The following is a 19,015-nucleotide window of genomic DNA, read 5'->3' as shown; positions in this document are numbered from 1 at the left end:
ATTTTTCGTTCGTTTTCTTTTTCATACAAGACCCTCGTAAGCGTTCAACGAGTTTAACAAAGATGGGTCATTCTTTACAATACGCCTGAAGTCGTTTAAGTCCAAGTAGTCAGTACTTGGATCCTTATCTGCCATGGCAAAGAGTTTTGCCGTCCGTAACTCCGGGGTTTTTTCGTCTTCCAGCAAAGTCACCATTGGACCAACCATCTTATATATAGCTGTAGTTATTGCAAGTGCTTCTTTGTAGTAGACTTTGCCATCTCGATTGAGATCGTATAGTTTGAAGCTGTATTCGAGCTTTTGGTTGACATCCCCACGCGACGTTAGGGACAAGGCAACAATGAATTCCTTGAAGTCAATAAACTTGGAGTTATCCGTGTCGAAAAGCTTGAACAAAAAGTGGCAATAATCAGTCGGATCTCCGAAAGGAAAGAATTGCTTGAATACTTTAGCAAACTCCTCCTCTGAGAGTTGTCCGCTAGGACAGTCCCGTAGAAACCCCTTATACCATTGTTGTAATTCTCTTTTATCAAAAAGTGTGCGTTCTCGAAGCAGCTTCAAGTCGTCTTTCGAGAGCTTCGAAACCGCTTTCCCCATGATCGCCTAGTGAACGTGTGTGCTGTAAAGTTGCACAAGTCCTGGAAGCAGTGCAGACAAGCTAGACACACAAAGTCGCACTTCCATGTGGTGGTGGGATCCTGTATTACGCTTGCAACTTCTTTATCTTTCCACCACAGACTCATCATGTTTAGAACTTCACTTCGTCAGTTTTCAAGAAGTACCAAACTTTTGGCAGAGTACAAGAGGAAAGAAAATCCTTCGTACAACGAGTTAGCTGCTCGTATCGATCCTATCGTGAGAACTGGGGAGACCATTGAGGTGAAGAGAGCAAGGTTGATGTACCAGTCTAGAAAGAGAGGCATATTGGAGAGTGACTTGTTGTTGTCTAGATTTGCTAAGAAGTACTTGCATAAGTTGACATACGAGGAGCTTGACGAATATGACAAGTTGCTAGATGAGCCAGATTGGGACATTTACTATTGGGCCACCCAGAACTACGACGTTACTCCCTTACCGGAGCAATGGAAGAACCTGAAGATCCTCAAGATGTTACAGGAGGATGCTCAAAACCCTGGTAAGGAGATTTTAAGAATGCCTGATTTGCACTGAACCGACTTTGCAACTCAACTGGCTAAACCATGTACATAAAGAGTAAGTATATAGATACTGCTATATTCATAACTATTGGAGAGAAATATATTGGACGTTGAAACATCTGTAATATCTTTGCTGTGATGGCAAACCCTAACATCAACTAGTGGCTCCGTGGGGACTGCCGCTCCTTACTGCATGAGTGTACAATGATCAATTCCCACCAGACATTCTTCCACATAAATGTCAATAAATCTCGATTCAATTCCAGCCCCGATCAAGAAGGATAATAACATTACTCCATTTATTGCAAGAGCCTTGGAGCTACAGTCAGTGCATCCCGTTGTAAGCTACTACTGTAAGGTATACGTTCTTGAGTATATCCTCTCCAACAGACTCCACACCACTGATAAAGAGATAGAGGCCTTCACAATTGCCTTGCTTGAAGATACTGAGCTGATCAAAAATTCACTCGATGATGAAGATCTCCACAAGATCCTAACCAATAGACAGCTTTCATTGAATGTCGTATTTGCTTTCGTGTTTAAGTTGTTTCTAAGTTCACTCGAGGACATCTCGAACTATGATAGCTCCAATAAGATCCAGCTTGCTGGTAAACTCAGGGCAGCAATCAATTTCATGACATCGCTTAAGGTTTTCACTGGCGAGGGAGATGAGTCGCTTGACTTCAGCGAAACAACTGGTGGCAAGTGTGAAAGCAAGGGCGAGTTTGTCGCTTTCATTAAAGACAAGACTAAAGTGCTCAAGTACCAATTGAGCAGACTTATCAAGAATGAGATTCCCTTAAAGGGAGAGGATGAAGAGCTTGCAAAACTAGAGGAGAAAGTGGACGAGTCTACCAAGCCAAACGAAAATGCTAATGAGGTTGTAACCTCCCTTATTAACGAAGATCCAGCACTTGATATCGAGAATTGCAGCTCTCCTCAAGCTTACACGCCTCACGATGAAAACCCTCTTCATCTTCCTGGAGCGCCAAAGTACGAGCCAGGACAAGATGCAGATGATGACGACGAGGTCAAGTTGCCGGGAGCTCCAAAGTTCTTACCTGACGATGATTTATCACAGATTAACAAAGACTCGTCCATCAAGGTATTTACCCCAAACCAACGGCCCCATGAACACGAAGAGACACCTACGAAGCCTACAAACTCTCGGTCTGCTTCGGCAAATTTGACTAGACAACACGAGCCCATCACGAAGGAAAATCTTCAAACCATATTAAATACCGGCGAGAACATTACAAAGGTTCAGAAACATGCAAAGTTCGCTATATCTGCACTCAATTATGAAGATATTGAAACTGCCGAGAAGGAACTTCTTCAAGGCCTCGAGGTCCTACGTCTCATCAAGGAAAATAAGGAAACCTGAGGTATATAAGTCTTTTCTCATAATTAGAATCTTCGTATTGTCTCCGGAATTCTCAAAGCTCTTTAACTTTTGTACCAATTTTCATCTGCAGAACTATTTTGATATTAGAGGTGGGTAATATGAATCGATTGAGATTTGTTGAGACTTCGAATCACTAAGTTGAAGAGCCACAGCTTGCATAAGAAGATACTAATGAAATTGAATTGATGATCGCATCTAAAGTTAGCGGTGATCAAAACTCAAAAAATGTCGTAGTATGGGCATTAGAGGACAGGCCGATCAACAGTTGCATCAGATTGGCTATGACTTGCTGAAAACGAGCTTTTCCACTTATTAGCTGAATGAAGACGAAAAAACAGGGATGAACGAACAGCTAGTATGACCATCAAAATTTTATTTTTCCCTTGGCAACCTCAACCATATCGGTTTAGTAGACTTTGTTTCCGCTTTTCACTCGCTTCACTTTTCTTCTCGTTCTCCTTCTTTGTCTTCATCATCATTAAAGTCGGGCTTGCTTCGACGCTTAGATCTAGGTCAACAGGCACCGTGCTGTCAACGGCCTCAGCTGACGGGTTGCTCAAATTGGCGAGTTGCTTTTGATATAGTTCTCTCAGCTTCTGTTCTTCGTACTGCTTGTGTTGTTCCCAAGCAAACTTCTGCATTTGACCAAGTTCTCTTTCATCTTTACTAGACGATTTCACAAACTCAGTGTCATCGTTGACGAGGTTACTAGTCGAATCCTTACCAAGTCGTATTTTCCCCCCCTCATTAGCATTGATTGCTAAGATGTATGCTGGCGTATAGTTTCTCTCCCTTATGGATCTTTCAATGGGATCCTCCACAAACCCTTTTTGAAACTCTTTTCGGGCAATTCCAAGCTCCTGTAGTTCTAGTTCATAGTCAGTGTCATCACTGTCCTCAGCAACGGATTGAGTGGTCTGCTTGAACTTCTTTATATGATCCCATTTAGCAAACACCTCATCCCATTCCTCAGGCTTAAAGCCGTGCCAGCGGTCTCTTTTAGCAACAAAATAGTCAGAATCACCCCTCGCAATTGGTTTGATTTTAGTGATATCCTCAGTTCCTTTGTCTTTTAGATCATCGTCGCTATGACCGAATTGCTCTGCGGGGACTTTTCGCTGGTGCCCAAAAGCGTCATTGTTAAAGCCATCCAAGACGCTGTAATACCATGGGACCTCCAGAATAAATTTCGGTATGTACAGATTATCTTTGGGAGGCATCGAAGATAAAGACGGTTGTAGCCACGATGGGTACTCCAGCCTTTCCATCTTTCGCACCTATACGCTGAAGTGCGTCTGAACGCTAACAGTAGTACCTTGCATGTCTATGATACAATGTTTATATGCTATTAATATCTAAAATCCTTTCCACTCCTCATCATCCGAGTCATCGTCCTTGTCATCAGATTTAATTAGACCCCACTCTTTCAACCTGTCATCATAAAGCACCTCTTTGCACTTCTCTCTCAAGGGTTTGAATTTCGCATTCAATGATGTGTGCCTGAAGGGCTCCAAAAGCTTGCTTATTGGAGTGGAAGACAAAATCTCTTGCTTCTTAGTCCTGATTTCCTCTTCTGTCTTCTCGGTGTTTTTTTGTAGAGAAGGCTTCTCGCTTTTGTCCTTTTCGTCGTCTTCATCGTCGTCGTCATCGTCGCTTTCCTCATCCTCTTCATCCTCATCGCTCTCTTCGCTGTAATCTCTAAAGTCCTTGAAGATGACGTACTCAATTTCATCGAGAAAAAGGTCACAAATGTGATACGAAAGGGCTTTTGGCACTTTAGGATCATCACTAAGCGGGAGACTCTGCAATACATTCAAGAAGTCATCGAGCTGCTCTTGAGGCCATTGTGAGGCATTCAAGCGGAAAATCTGATGCCTGATAACTCTTCTGATCAACATTAAGTACTTATCGATTCTCCACTTGTCTATAGTAGGCCACTCCTTCAAAATGACTAACCAGAAGGCCTCATGAAAATCCTTCAAGCAACTCTCCAGTATGACTTCACTAAATAGTTTGCCAAGGTTTCCAGCCAAACTCTGCTGAGGAATAGGCTTGTCACAGTACCACATTGAAAAATAAAGGCCCTTCCAGAGTTTTTCAAGTTCCAAGAGATCAAGTTTCTTCGACAGTTTGCTCTTAAGAAAGCTCTTAAGAGCATTATAAGCTTCTTCCCTCACAGAAGCATCGTTATGAGCTAGTTTTCTTACAAGGGTTTTCGTGGTGCTCAGCATTGGAAACTAAGGAAGGTGAGTTGGAGATTCTCTCATCTCCATCGCATCGAGCGTGAAGCCCCATAAATGAAGTGGAGTCACGTGCAGCTGATTTCACGGAAAACATGGACAAATCACTTGACAATGAAAGCTGTCTTCCAGACGTTTCATTTCTACATAAAGTAAGAAAGCTCCAAACGGGCACACCAATAATCTTATCATTTCAGGCTCCTTGCGTCTTGCGTCTTGCGTCTTGCGTCTTGCTTTATTAAAACATATTAAAAATTGATGAAGAGGCTGATCTTCTCGGATATTGAACTGACGAATGGGGGTGACATCTACAGCCGCTTTTAGACGATCAAATATCTGATAGGAATGTGCAACAACTTGACAGCGTACCCGACGACGCCCATCATCACAAAACCAACGCCAACAGCTCTAACGATCTTGAGGTACTCTAATTGTTAGTGGTAATTCGAATTGACGAACGAACTCGTGATAGAACATATCCCTTTTTGTCCATGTTTATCTTTCTCCCAAGTCTTGACTTATAATCTGGTCGTTGATATGAGCGTCACGAGAAACTCGAAATCTCACATACCCTTTTGAGTTGGCTTCTGACACTTTCTGACAAATGCAGAACCGTCTTTAAAGAACTCAACCGGAACTTCGGCAAGCTTTTCGATACCCTCAGCCATTGTAATTTGTGTTTTCAGGTAGTGGGAAATGAGTGGAAAAGTCGTTCAGTGTTCTTTACGTACGCGAGTTGTGTCACACACTACTTTCTACACTTGTAATTTCGTAACCCAAGGCGATAAGCTGCGCGCAGATCCGCTAACCATGCCATTTACCTCTATTTTTTTTTGCTTTTTTTTACACCATGATGCCTAGAAGTCCCTCGTCAGCATCCTCTTGGATTTCTGCTTCCTGTTTCTCATTTCTCATTCTCATCAGACGTTCGTAAGCCGCCTCTCTAGATTCAACAAACTTTTGCAAGGAATTTTTCATGTCTCCGTCTAGGGTCCATTTTCTAATGATCACTGAGATCACATCGAGATCTCCAGCGAGGCCCTTCATGTCAATGAGACTCCGCAAAGCCTGTTCATAGATGTCGCGAATTACCACCATAGTTCCTTCTGACACGCTTTGGTTATATGAATCTTTTGAGAGCAGATGTAAATGCAACTGCAGAGCTACCTCTGTTAGGTACTCATATATCTTCTCATCGTCCGTGCTTTCTTTCAAAACAGCAAAGTAAGAAACAAACACTCTTGGAGAAAAGCCAGCATTGCACATCTTATAGCATTTCCATAATTCGTCCATGAGTCTCCTGCGCTGTGTTTGCAAGTCATTAATAAACGTCAAGAAACCTTCATAATCAAAATCGGGTGATTTTTGTGCTTCTAGGATGGTAAAGTTCCCCCTTTGACCAGGTGTGACGAGTTTTGTCTTTGTCTTCCTCAAGAAGTATTGAAGAGCCTTGTCCTCGCAAAAGCGGGAAGTGAGTTCCGCCCATTTGAAAAGCAGATTCCAGAAATGTTTTGAACCCTCGATCACATCCACACCATAGTGTTCCTGGAAGGCCTTCACAAAAATCATGCTACTCACAGCTTGGTAGTTGTACACTAGAGAGATCACTAAGGCTCTTAGTATATCAATGTCAGGATAGCGAGGATCATCGGGTAAATGCTTCTTAAAACCGCTCACCATGCGACCCTTTTCATCTATTCCCCACAATTCCTTCACCATTGAGTAAATTTGATGAGGCTCTCTCGAATTTGCAATCGAGTAGATGACAGTGGTAATTGCGTCTTTATCGAAGGTAAAGTGAGTATTTCCCAGAATCAAGTATTGTTTTTGAGCAAATTCGTTGAACAAGACAAGCCAGTGTTTTCTGGATTTGAATGCAGCTCTCACTGGATCTTTCTTGACAGTATTCACTGCCGTAGGTATCACAGTCCAGTTGCTAGGCAGAGCGATAGCATATACGACGAACCTTAGGAGCCACAACTTGTATGTCATCCTCAGATAATGCGAATTATCAGGGTACTGCTGTTCAAACCGCTGAAACCACTTCGATGCTAGATCCAATTTGGCATTGTTAACTTCAAGTTGTATCAAGTTTTCGTAATCCTTCACATTTAAGTCATAATGTGTAACACCCAAAGAGTTCCTCTTTGAACGAGAGTATATGTATCCTTCACCACGAAATAAAAGATTGGAATATATTTTTCTGATTGTTTGCTGATATTCCCACGACTCAGCCGAATCAGAGTCAGATTTGATACTGTCTTGCGACAGTAAGGCGCCTACGCCGCGTCGATTCTGAAGACCCTTCTGATAATAAACGAGTTCTCCCATGATGTAGCTAAACTCGTCATGACTTAGAAGATTTTGAAACTCTTCCACACTATCGGAGGATGTCCACGCATCAAACGTCTTTAGAACGGCTCTGTGTTGACCAGTTCTCAAAAGTCGATTTATTTCATGTTTGAGCTCGTCTCTCGTAGTTCTTCTAGGATTGTATGTTGAAGCAAAATGGATAGACGAAAGCAGACCTATGAAGGAATTGGCAGGTCTGCTTTCAAGTGCATGAGCAATGGTAGTAGTGTTACTTTGACGAGGAAGTTCCTCGGTGTACTCCTGGGAATAAAACTCAGAAGAGCTCTCAGCAGGCGCTGTTGCTGCTTGAGCAGACAATGAGCGAGTGGCAAGTTTCTTTAAACGCTCGATGTTCCGAACGCCTGCGAACGCTCCAGATAGCATGTAGTATCAATACTCGAGGTAGATGTCAGTGGTAACCGAGAAACTTGTATGCTGCAACCTTTTTGTCTCGTCGCAGTAGTTTTAGATACAGAGCTACAACTACAATTTTACATGCACGTGACTGACGGCAGGCGGTGCAATACCTTTTACCACACAATTTAGCCAGAGCGTTATCCTCTTTTCAATATTTAAGACCGCAATCTAGAGCTTCGAAGGCATACCGGCAGAGATGCCGCCTACAAGGTGTACAGCGTTGTACTCGGCTATTTGAGCCAAGCCTTCTTCGTGAGACCCACCATTGACCATATACTGGATGCAATCCTTCGTTCCCTTAATAGCCCACTGGGGATTGCCATTTATCAGTTTGCCCAAAGCAATGCAGCGCTCAACACCGCTTTTTAAGTCAGGAACGACTTCAGAGACAAAGCCCAACTCGTAGGCCTCTTTCGCACCGAAAACGTCACCAGTCAAAGCTAATTGGTTCATCTTGGATTTGTTGTTGACTAAGTTTGTCATTCTCTGCAAGGAGCCCATATCGGCAACAATTCCAATCTTGATCTCTCTGATGGACATTTTCACGCCCTCCACCGCTAGCCTTATGGTACAGGCAGAGGCAATGTCCAATGCCAAACCATAAGAAACACCGTTCAAAAGTGCAATGGTAGGTGTTCTCATTCTAGCTGGCATGGCGATAGCATCTTGGAAGTCCTTGATGTGTTTGTACATAAACTTCTTCTTGTTCTCAAATGTCCAATCGTCCTTGCCTTCCATTAAGCCCAAAGCAGCCTTCAAATTCAAGCCACTGGAGAATGCCTTTTCTACCTTTGAAGAAATCAAAATGATGTTGGTGCCCGGATCAGAATCTAACCACTCGAGGATATGATGGTATGCCCTCCAGTCTTCCTCCATGAACGCATTAAGGGTCTTGGGGTTGTTATACTGGACGTGTATGAAACCGGGCTCGATTTCAGTGACGACCCACTTGGTGTATTCTTCAAAGATACTGCTGTCGAACGCCATGATAAAGAACGAAGCTATATTGAGCTCGCGATCTATTAGTCGTACTTTATTTAAAGTGAAAGGCTAACCCCGCAAGATTGGCCCGAGGGATACTTTCCGCACATGCTACCATACGCAGTACGCTAAACCACATATCGGCCCGTTGGAGCAACACCGTCGTCCTTTGCAGAGATTTCCATGCCTTCTATGATTTTTTGACGGATGCGCTTGTTCGCATCTCTTACTCCTGATTCCGTTAAGCCCTCAACAAGCAAGTATAACTTTGGTGGTGCTGGCACTTCTTTTTTGCCCTGCTTGATAATTGTAGGTATTTTGCTCCCTGAAGGGTAGAATTGGCCCTTGCTAGTGATCGATGTCGAAGTAGCTTCAGTTATTTCAGCAAGACTATCGCCACTAACAACGGCCCAACGGGCTTGTTGAGGAAGATCATTAACTGTGATTCTAGAGTGAAATTTACACTTATCTGGTCCCGTAGACTCTGCAGCTTTTCCTTCAATAACGTTGAAGTCTGGCAATTCGACGCCATTAACAGTCTTCGCATTTTCTGGCACCGGATTGCTCGTAGCAGGACTATGTGCTTTGGCGGGCTTCTCTTGTTCAGGAGTATCAGCAGCATACATACTCCTTTCCATCTTCTTCTGGGTATCTCTCATCTCATCAAGCTTGCTGAGTCCCTTACCGCCGAAACCAAAATTGAACCGCTCTTTACCATCCTTCACCTTCAGGAGGAATTCTTCAGATATCTTGATTAGTCTGGAATCAATTTTGTCCTCAGGATACTTGCTCAACCTCAACGATTTCACCAAATCAGTCACAGGTCTCTCCTGCGATGAGGCCACGAAGGTATAGGCATCACCTTCCTGTCCGGCTCTTCCTGTTCTACCGACCCGATGAACGTAATCTTCCATGTGGTTTGGAGGGTCAAAGTTGATTACTAGATCGAGACCTTTCACATCCAAGCCTCTTGCGGCGACGGAAGTTGCAATCAAAGTATCGACTCCGCTATTCTTTTCTGAAAACTCCTTTATCGCGTATTTTCTGTCGATCTGATCCTTACCACCGTGAATCGTGACGCTTTGTAATCCTTGACTCAAAAGCTTAACGTGCAAATCATCTGCTGAATCTTGCTTTTCGACAAAAACTAGCTTCTTCACACCAGAGAACTGCTCAAGAAGTTCTTGAAGTCTAGAGAACTTTTGGTCGTAAAGTTCGGTCGCTGAAGCAGTGTGGTCAATCTCAAACAACTCAACATGTTGTCTAATCTCAGGAGCAACAATACTAATACCGCCAACGACTACTTCAACAGGGTCCTGAAGCGTATCCTTTGCCAAACCTTCCATCTTTCTTGCAAAAGTTGCCGAAAATAAAACGCATTGTTTATCTGGTCGAACCTGAGAGAATATCTTCTTTATTTGTGGCTCAAACCCAAAGTCAAACATTCTGTCAGCTTCATCAAGAACAACATAAGTAACTCTTCGAAGATTGCAAACTTTACCATTGTTCGTAGAAAGCAAGTCAATAAGGCGACCAGGCGTACAGACGACAATTTGAGCTCCTCTTCTCAACTCTGCGATTTGCGGTTCAATAGAGGAGCCTCCATAGCAACAACATGCCGACAAACCAAGCTTTTTTGTAAATATAGTGAGCTGTTTAAATATTTGCAAGGCAAGTTCCCTTGTGGGCGCCATGAGAAGTGCTATTGGACCATCGCCCTCTTTCAAAGGAGGTTGATCTTGAACATGTCTGAGTAAAGGCAAAACAAATGCGAGGGTTTTGCCCGAACCAGTCTTGGCAATAGCAAGCATATCGCGTCCAGAAAGAATTACGGGTAACGCTTGACTTTGAACACTTGTTAGTTTCTTGAATTGCAACTTGTCCTCAATAACGGATGTGACAACCGAGGACATGCCTAGCTGTTCCCATTTCCAAATTGGACGGGGACAGTTTGTCCCGGAGACTTTGATGCCTCCCAATGTTGTCCTAAGATCGTGTACCTCTTTTTGAGAAAGATCTGTTACCTCTCGACTTTCAACGTAAAAGTTCTTCTTGAATGGCAAGTACGCTATACTTTTGTGGTCAACGGCAGCCAATTCCTTGCCCTTTCGCATTGTTTTCAACTGTAAAGATAGTAACTTATCTTCGCCTTCATCTTCGTCATCCAGACTTTCTTCCAGAACCTGTTTAAACTCCTGATTAGGATCTACGTAGTCATCCTTGAGCTCTTCGAGGAATAGATCAAGCGCGTCTTTCCCATCAAGAGTATTTTCCATCGCATTTTGCATGCTTTGGGGCGCTGATCTCCTCAATTTGAATCGAAGACCACCGTTCTCGTCCTCATCATCCTCAAAAAGCCTCTGTCTTTTCAAAAGGACGGGTTTTCGAGTTAGTGTAGAAATAGGCTTAAGAGGTGTACTTACAGTGACTTTTGATGAGTCATTCGGATTGTCGTTTTCACGCTTTCGCTTCCACTCTTCAAGTTTCTTCTGGCGATTTTGAGCTCCCGTCGGCTTGGACTCTTGACTCAGAAGCTTCTTCTTTCTCCACTCCTCGAGCTTTTTGAGACGTTCAATTCGTCGCTGTTCCTCTGGATTTGGAAGTGATGCATTCGGTCGGTCTTCTTCATCTGTACTTCTCTCGGGATCTAGCACGGGCGATTGGGATTTTCTTTGTTTCCATTTTGCCAATTGTTCCTGGCGAAGTTTTAGCCTTTCCTCTTTGGAAAGTGTTTGCGACATGAGTTAGTTGAGTCAAATCAAATATCAATGTATCAAAATGTTCGAACCTTTTATAAACTATTTAATTGTGACTAGTTGACGATTATTGGTATGCGCGATGCGTACATTAGGTTAGATACATTGATGCATTTGTTGTATACAATCCGCAAGATAAGTCATTACTGTTGTGCCTTCTTTTCTATTCCTCATAAATTCGTTGTCACCGTTACTGTCTGTGAATTGATAAGAAGCGTGGGAGGGAGATTATGCAACCATATGGCAAGACTGTTGGTGTAGTCAAGTGATGCTTCATCATCCAAATGTGTGCCAATTGCAGGAGCAGGAAGTGTAGAGAAGATCACTGCCGCCTTCCCGCCGCCAGACACCTGATTCATCAACTCGTTAAGAATGATATGTTGTCCCTTGGCTGGTAGATCATTAAACGTGAGGTTTTTCAATTCTTCCAGAAGCTGCCTCAGAGTTAACTTTTTAGGGGATTCTGTGCCAGATCTTTTATCTCTTTCAGCAAAACTAGCCGGGTCATCTTCATCAGAGGCATTATCATCCGCCCTTATATGATTCTTGATATCATCATTGGCGATGATCGAGGCTGCCCTCATCATAGGCGGCCGCTTGTGAGTAGCGGTGAAGTTCAAGAAGCTTTCATTTCGAGAAATCTCGGTTCCGAGATTTATGCTACCTGCTTTAGAAGGACCTTCGGGTATTTGCTCATCTTCAATGAACTGAATCAGCGGTATATTTGCATCATCTTGGTCCTCCTCATTTTGAGTCGCACGCTGAACTTCTTCTTCATCCTCTTCGTCCCTGACTTTCGACTGTGGTATTTTGACGGACAGAAAGTTTGGACGAAGATTCGACATTGCTGATTTAACCGAAAGCTGATCAGTCGATTGTGCCCCAAGTGAAGATTTGTACTTTGTCAAGAGTGAAGCTTTGTTGAGATTGATAGTATCTCTTTGGGGGGGCAATCTTTGTTGCGTTGCAGAGGAGACAGGTGCAACATGTAATGAAGTAGATGGGGTTTCGGGATTTGTGTTCGCCAACAAATTAGGGGATTGCTCTTCTAAGTTTGGCTCGGTCGATTGAACGTCTGGGGTACGTTGCCTGCTAGTACTCTGAGTCAGTGAGCTATGACCGCTCCCCTCTGTTTCGCTGTCGCTACTGTCTTCTGGATCGTAGTCAAAGAAGTTACCGCCTTGAGATATCATGTTGAGTGAAAGAGATAACCCCTGGTCATGTAAATTCGACAAAGTGTACCTTCTGTTGTTCTTGAGACTGGGTCCGGTTATAGGTGAGTTACCGCTCTTTGAAAAATCAAACAGAACAGGGTCATATTTCTTTTCCTCGCCAATATTGATAGACTTCAATTTCCTGCCATTCATCTTTCTTTGAAGCTTCTGTCTCTCGATTTGGCGAAGAGACTCCCTCGCATCACATAGATTAGTCCACCACTGGTCACTATGTAACACGTCAGAAATGTGATTGAACTCAGTTTGGTTAGATTGATTCACTCTATAACCCTTGACAAGAATGTTATAGGTAGTCAAAGATCCGTCTTCAAAGCACTTCACGATAGTCTTAGCATCTATACGTAATGAAGCTAAGAGATCCTTAAGTCGCTTTGATTCATCTTCTACTTCGCTAGCATTTTCCACAAAAACAATAATTCTAAGCTTGTAGCCATTCTTTTCCCATTCATCAACGGTGGAGAGAATTGAACCTAGCTGAAGGATCAAAGTATATGTGTCAAAGTTGGTTGACATCACTGATTTTCCGTCCTCCATCAAACAGACAGAAGACATCTGTATCGGATATAGATCAATATAGCTAGTACTTTGCTTGCCATTTTTTGACAACTTTCGTAACCAAGAGTGGCCTTGGAGAGTGGGAACTTCCATTTCAAGAAAGTTGGCAGCAACAGCCACAGTGGCTTGCATGATCATTAAGTCTTCAACTATCTGCACCCATTGATTCACAGAAACTTGTCTCTCCTTCCTGCACTCGTCAGTTGGTAAATGGAGAGTTGAAAAAGACTTTTCTACCTGTTTCAAAGGTAGCTCAACTCCATGCTTCTTCGAGTCGTAGAAACCTAGAACCGTGATATTTGGGCGCATGCCACCAAGACCCGATCCAAGATAGACATTTCTGACGCCCCACGGAAGAGATGGGCCGATCGCAATTTGCACAAAGGCTTTGATCTTAGCCATGTCTCTAAGCTTGGTCCATGCATTCTTTTGCTTTTGAATTTCCTTATATGATGCAACATTAAATTCTGAACTTACCTCTCCGTTCGGGGTAGAGTCATCACTCATCAAAACAACGTGCCCTAGGATATACAATCCGCCTTTCTTTAGGTGGTTACAAAATGCGATTAAGTTCCAGCACGTTCTTGGGTTATCACATAAAAGTAGTATTTGCGGCCTCCAATATTTCACACTCATATTGAGCTTCAATCGAAGTAAATACTTTCTCACTTGATGATAGATAAGTAATTGCGATATATCACCAAAATTCAGGGGAGGAGTGCTGTAGTGAATCACCATTATGAGGAAGATTAGAAAAACAATGACTGAAGTGGCAGATACGCCATCCACTAAGTACATTGCCATGACGGAGACCAACCCACCGGTAAATGCCGTTTTTGAATTGAAGTACTTGAATGAAGGCCTGAAGTTGGGAGCAGAGCCAACTCTTAATAAGAAGCATGCAAGGTTGGTGACCAAAAATGTCATCAAGAATGCCATAGTGATGAATGTTGCGATTTGGTTGATATCAGCAAAGAGGAACGCTTGAGCAATCAACCATGTGAAGAGAATGGCATTCATCTGAGCTCTGCGCTTTTCCTTAGGAGGTTTCCTGTAAGTTGAAAAACATGACAATCCAGGAACGATCTTGTCTGCTGCAATGGCATTAAGCACAGTAGCCGCCCCCACAACACCCATTATAACTGAAAAGATGGATGTTGAGACTTCTCCGATTATAATTATGAGGCCATTAATACTCACTGTTTGTATGATCTTGATGTCTTTGTAGAACAATTCACGAGGGACTGATGCGCCGAGGGAAACAATCACCAAGAAGTACAAGACGAAACTCAATGCCAAGGCACACAACGTGCCTCTTGGAATGGAACGAGATGGATTCTTGAGTTCACCCGACATGGATGCACCAGCAAAAATACCTGCTGTTGCAGGGAAAAAAATGCCAAAGAGGTTTTTAAACGTTTCAGGCACGCCAGGAGGGAGTAAGGAACCAGCAGCTCCACTCGTGAAGTGGGGCCACAAATTATCCTGAAGCGTTTGCCATGATAATCCCGAGTACCATAAGTTGTCATTGGGAGGGGACAACGGACAACCTGGTTTCACTATGAGAGCGGACAAAGGTATCAGAAGAGTACTGCTTGTAAGTAGGATGAATAACCAGAACGCAGTTCTCGATACCAAAGTGGCACCAACAAGGGCAATACTAGTGCAAATCAAGAGAACAACGGTGGAGTACAAGAGCTGCCACATATAAGAAACAGGCAAAATGGGTAAAACATCGCCTTCAGCCTTACCGAAGTTCACCAAAAGCGGTTCGATGAAACCAACCACATTCAATGAAGCGTTTAATATTTGTCCAATGAAAAAGATTACTCCTATAGCGCCACCAAACTCAGGCCCTAATGATCGTGAGATCATGTAGTAGGCACCACCTCCTCTTACAGTACCGTTGGTTGAGATAGCACTGACAGACAAAACGGTCAAAATGTCAATTACATACGACATCACCAAAAGTAGGAGCGATCCAAGGATACCCATCTGACCAATGATGAAGCCAAACCTCAAGAACATCAAGATTGAAAGCACATTGAGGGTGGTGGGAAGGAACACTCCCTCAAAGGTGCCTAGCTTGGCTTGGGTGCCATTCTTTTGACTTTTCGGTGGAGCCTCTAGCGGAGCAGCTTCGGGTCTATGTAGTGAGCTTGCATTGTGAGCCGGTAGAAGAGGAGTTGACTCAGACATCCAGTGGGTCAGCACAGTGGACTCTTGGGATCAGCAAAGAGGAATGTAGATAAGCAATGTGCGCGATGAATGAAAGATTGACAGATTCGGGCGATCTGGGTAACTAAAAATCGAAAAGGTACTTTTGGCTAAGTATGGAGACTAAATAGGCTAAGAATATTCTGATTAGCTTGAATAATGTGGATTTGAGAGTTTTTTTTTGAAACACTGCCTGTGAAAGTGTCCTCCCCATCTGGTATGCGACAAGTAGAGCACTGAGTCTTGAGCTAGGGCGCACCCTCACCAGGATCTGAAGGCTCTGAAGTAACGAGGAAACAGAATTCATGAGCTGAAAAAAGAGAAAAAAAAAAAAAGAAAAAAAAAAAAGAATTGAATTGCTCGAAACGAAGGATAATTTATTGTTCGGCTTTTTAAATCCAAATATTACGTGCTGTGATTAAGGTTTATTCCCTTTTTCATCACCAGATGAGTGGTGTTATGGATGCAAATGGTCAAAGAGGATCTCTATCGCCGAGAAAGGATTAAACGAAGTCTACGCGGAGCATGTCTAAACGACAATCTCAATTATGGTCTTATCTGATGCATCTACTATTGTTTGGGTGTAATTTTTACGTCTAAGCGCATGAGAAGTGGGCTGGATGAGCCCAACAAAAAGAACGGAAGAGGATGAGACGGTAATTGCATTGCAAGTTGCATGATTCAGACTTCGCCTCTGCTTATCATTCGACGTACCTTGTGTGCAAACGATAGCGATTATGTAGTTATTTCTCTTTTCCCTTTCATCGGAGTATACTTTGTTAGTGGTCTGTCTTCATATAAATGTCTCACCGCCACCACCTTCTCCCATATCATCGTGTGGTGCGCACCAGAAAAAGTAAAAGTCACCTACTGATCCCGCATATCCTATTCATCGCTTGAGATCACTCCCCATCAAGCAAGGCGCTTTAACTTAATATACTTGACCATGTTCAGGCTTATTGCCACCAATACCCAAGCGGGTTTAAGACCCGTCTTACTTCGAAAAGTGAGAGGCAACTCCTCGAGCTTGAAATTGGCTTCTAATGTGAACCTCGAACCAAGCTTCGACTTCCAGAACTACTTTGCTATTCAGATTTCCAGAAATAATAGCACGAAAGGAATTTCCGTTTCCGATAAGTCAGAAAAGCTCGGCAACTCGGTGAAGATCGAGTCCGTTTTGAGCAAGCCAGAAACGAAAGCTCCCATCAATCCTGAAATTCTTTCGAAAGTCAAGAAGTTCAGCACGATTCTTGCTCAAGCTACGGAGAAAGGCGAGGCTGGTAAATACGGCCGGTATTCTAATGCTCTCAGTGAGTTGCAAAAGCTCTTTGCAGATGATGAAGTGAAAGAGCATCTTAACAAGAGCGTCATTTTCTCGTACGCTGCTTTCCTCGATGAGTTCATTCTATTTAATAGAAACAACCGTCTTTCATACAAACAAAACCGTGACAGTGACCATTACAAGAATCAGTCGTTGAATAATGATATCATTTTGAAGTCTGCTATTTTGGACATGGCTGATGGTATACTCAGGAACAAGATTCACTCGAAGATAAAGCCTCGTACACTTACTCATCTTTTCCTGGCAATGATCCAATCAGAAAGCTTCGCGGAGTTGGTGGAACTTTGGGAAGCTGGTGTGAACAGTAACGAAGGAAGCAGCACTTATTTAACACAAGATGTCTTGACAGCGGTGTTACCTGTTGCATACAAGATAAAGAGGTTCTCCTATGAAGAGATCTGTAAGATTTATGACTACAACACGAAGGGCAAGAAGGTTGATCTTTCGCTTGAAACGTCAATGGGAAAAATTGCCATTCGAGCAGGTGACAACTCTCGTGGCTTGGACATCATGGAGGAGCTAATGAAGCAATACGAGAAGAAACCAAAAAATGCTTCGCTTATTCTTCATCACCTAGGCGATTTGCACTTGAACTTTATTGGTCACTGTCAGGATATCAAGATTGCAAGACACTTTTATGACAAAGTTGTGGATTCCGAATTGCCATATAGGGTTGTCCTCAAAGCACCTTATGTTGTGAGCTTGTTCAACAATTGCTATGAAGCAAAGGAGCCATTTACAAACATCGCCACTCTTTGGAAGCAGGCCATCGATTTTTACAACCGAGGAAACGAAAGGTTTTCCTATCACTCCAGGTACTCCATTTTGAACAATTCCTTTTTCAAGATCTTCTTTTCGGTCTACCCCAAATATACAGAAGAGGGATATGATTTACTCAAGGGCCTCATAAAATCTTACGATCAAATCAAAGATGTCGATGAAATCCTCCTCAACTCAATTATCACAAATTACAACTGGGAGAAGAAGCTTGTTCTCCAAGAACTTCTTGAAAATTTTGACAAGTATCCAATAGAACGCACTCCGGTTTCCTATAGAGTTTGCTTGAAGAAGATGGGTGAAGTTGAAGATTACAGCAACGAGGAGATATTGGCTCAATGGGACAAGAACGTCCAATTTTTGGACATGGAGGGGTACACTTATATCCCGATCGCTGACTGGGCTGCGTTGCGTGACTGTACAATAATGAGTCCATTTTCAGAGAAACGTACGTCAATCTATTTGGAAATTTTGAATGCATACAAAAACTTCCACCAGGACGCCAGAGCATGTCTTCGGTTCTCAAGATGGTGGTTGCCTCGCACACATGTTGCTGGAAAGGTTGCTGCCTTGTCTTTCAGCGATGACATCCAGACGGATTGTGACATTGACATTCGGGTGCCCGAGTTTCACTCCTTAAAGAAGAACGTTGACTACAAAAAAGTAACAAAACCTATTTTCGAAAATCTGGGCTTCAAGAGTTCTCAGGTTTGATATACTAATCCATCTAGTTACATAGCTGATATCCAAGTACATAGACATATAACGATAGTTCAAGGTTCGGGGCCTAATAAAGGTGGTTGCATTATTCCGCGCGCATTTTCATTTTTAGGATCAACTACTCCTCATGGGTTCATGCTTTTCCAAACACTCTGAAGATGAGCTCCATGCCTCAAAGGGAAATGCCCCACCCACGAGGCAGCGTAAAGCGAACGAGACTTCTAGGATGACAACGACACTGTCGAAACACGGGCAAAGGCTAGGCGGTGCTCTGACGTCAGAACAAGAAGGTCGCTCGGAGCTGGGACGAAGTGGAAAAGAAGCAGCTGCCAGAGCTGCAGAACTTCGGTACAACCAAAATAAAGAAAATTTGACATTGAGTCAGCAGAAGTTGAAAGCTATGCAACTCACCTCGAAGAGAGACAAAGGTTTAGCTTAGTTGAAACGCCTTAAGCCATCCAGCCAATGAACTTTTGATTAACTAGGTCCTATCAGACTTCTGCGAATAGTTTACAGCTTTTGTGCTCTGGCCGTAAACTATCTTTACAAACAAGCAATGCTTACAGTTTCAAACAAGTTGGTAAGTTTCAGCATTACAACGCCGTGTTTCAAAAGAAAGATGTTCATATAAATAAGCAAGGGAAAGAGGGTTTTCTTTGAAAATTAAAACAGTTATGTAACGGCGTTGTATAGCTACAAACAAGATACTTGAGACCCACATTATGATCCACATTATGATCCACATTCTAGATGTACAGGTTAAATGATTTAGTCGAGAGTGACATTACACTATAGCTAGAAGAGACCTAAACGAAGATATTCTAGGTGATCTAAACTCCTTCTTTTACCTTAAAAAAGACG

The 19,015-nt window shown here is 42.9% G+C and overlaps 11 protein-coding genes across 11 annotated transcripts; 3 read left to right on the top strand and 8 right to left on the bottom strand. All coding sequences in view use genetic code 12, as the record gives it.

The window, feature by feature from the left end:
* Positions 1 to 21: 21 nt before the first annotated feature.
* Positions 22 to 597, bottom strand: CJI96_0000748 (frequenin; the record flags this gene model as incomplete). The annotated part of the gene is made up of 1 exon (XM_029034994.2): positions 22 to 597. One exon carries the CDS (start codon positions 595 to 597, stop codon positions 22 to 24), a length of 576 nt encoding a protein of 191 aa, XP_028890236.2.
* A 147-nt stretch (positions 598 to 744) lies between these two features.
* Positions 745 to 1,170, top strand: CJI96_0000747 (succinate dehydrogenase assembly factor SDH5; the record flags this gene model as incomplete). Its single annotated transcript, XM_029034993.1, has 1 exon — positions 745 to 1,170. The coding sequence occupies one exon, from the start codon at positions 745 to 747 to the stop codon at positions 1,168 to 1,170; it is 426 nt and encodes a 141-aa protein (XP_028890235.1).
* Positions 1,171 to 1,395: 225 nt separating this feature from the next.
* Positions 1,396 to 2,541, top strand: CJI96_0000746 (uncharacterized protein; the record flags this gene model as incomplete). The annotated part of the gene is made up of 1 exon (XM_029034992.2): positions 1,396 to 2,541. One exon carries the CDS (start codon positions 1,396 to 1,398, stop codon positions 2,539 to 2,541), a length of 1,146 nt encoding a protein of 381 aa, XP_028890234.2.
* A 413-nt stretch (positions 2,542 to 2,954) lies between these two features.
* SLU7 (mRNA splicing protein) lies at positions 2,955 to 3,782 on the bottom strand (the record flags this gene model as incomplete). The annotated part of the gene is made up of 1 exon (XM_029034991.1): positions 2,955 to 3,782. The coding sequence occupies one exon, from the start codon at positions 3,780 to 3,782 to the stop codon at positions 2,955 to 2,957; it is 828 nt and encodes a 275-aa protein (XP_028890233.1).
* A 135-nt stretch (positions 3,783 to 3,917) lies between these two features.
* Positions 3,918 to 4,793, bottom strand: CJI96_0000744 (uncharacterized protein; the record flags this gene model as incomplete). Its single annotated transcript, XM_029034990.1, has 1 exon — positions 3,918 to 4,793. One exon carries the CDS (start codon positions 4,791 to 4,793, stop codon positions 3,918 to 3,920), a length of 876 nt encoding a protein of 291 aa, XP_028890232.1.
* Positions 4,794 to 5,122: 329 nt separating this feature from the next.
* On the bottom strand, positions 5,123 to 5,470 carry CJI96_0000743 (translocon subunit SSS1; the record flags this gene model as incomplete). The annotated part of the gene is made up of 2 exons (XM_029034989.2): positions 5,123 to 5,229; positions 5,374 to 5,470. 2 exons carry the CDS (start codon positions 5,468 to 5,470, stop codon positions 5,123 to 5,125), a joined length of 204 nt encoding a protein of 67 aa, XP_028890231.1.
* A 175-nt stretch (positions 5,471 to 5,645) lies between these two features.
* Positions 5,646 to 7,538, bottom strand: CJI96_0000742 (uncharacterized protein; the record flags this gene model as incomplete). The annotated part of the gene is made up of 1 exon (XM_029034988.2): positions 5,646 to 7,538. One exon carries the CDS (start codon positions 7,536 to 7,538, stop codon positions 5,646 to 5,648), a length of 1,893 nt encoding a protein of 630 aa, XP_028890230.2.
* A 201-nt stretch (positions 7,539 to 7,739) lies between these two features.
* Positions 7,740 to 8,558, bottom strand: CJI96_0000741 (uncharacterized protein; the record flags this gene model as incomplete). The annotated part of the gene is made up of 1 exon (XM_029034987.2): positions 7,740 to 8,558. The coding sequence occupies one exon, from the start codon at positions 8,556 to 8,558 to the stop codon at positions 7,740 to 7,742; it is 819 nt and encodes a 272-aa protein (XP_028890229.1).
* Positions 8,559 to 8,680: 122 nt separating this feature from the next.
* PRP5 (DEAD-box RNA helicase) lies at positions 8,681 to 11,293 on the bottom strand (the record flags this gene model as incomplete). Its single annotated transcript, XM_029034986.2, has 1 exon — positions 8,681 to 11,293. The coding sequence occupies one exon, from the start codon at positions 11,291 to 11,293 to the stop codon at positions 8,681 to 8,683; it is 2,613 nt and encodes an 870-aa protein (XP_028890228.2).
* A 185-nt stretch (positions 11,294 to 11,478) lies between these two features.
* Positions 11,479 to 15,297, bottom strand: CJI96_0000739 (uncharacterized protein; the record flags this gene model as incomplete). Its single annotated transcript, XM_029034984.2, has 1 exon — positions 11,479 to 15,297. One exon carries the CDS (start codon positions 15,295 to 15,297, stop codon positions 11,479 to 11,481), a length of 3,819 nt encoding a protein of 1,272 aa, XP_028890226.2.
* Positions 15,298 to 16,261: 964 nt separating this feature from the next.
* CJI96_0000738 (uncharacterized protein) lies at positions 16,262 to 18,148 on the top strand (the record flags this gene model as incomplete). Its single annotated transcript, XM_029034983.2, has 1 exon — positions 16,262 to 18,148. One exon carries the CDS (start codon positions 16,262 to 16,264, stop codon positions 18,146 to 18,148), a length of 1,887 nt encoding a protein of 628 aa, XP_028890225.1.
* Between the last annotated feature and the right edge of the window lie 867 nt (positions 18,149 to 19,015).

This window comes from Candidozyma auris, chromosome 1 (assembly GCF_003013715.1).
Source record: "Candidozyma auris chromosome 1, complete sequence".
Taxonomy (NCBI): Eukaryota; Fungi; Ascomycota; class Pichiomycetes; order Serinales; family Metschnikowiaceae; genus Candidozyma; species Candidozyma auris.
Note: the sequence above shows the minus strand (reverse complement) of the source record. Positions and strands in the feature narration are given on the sequence as shown.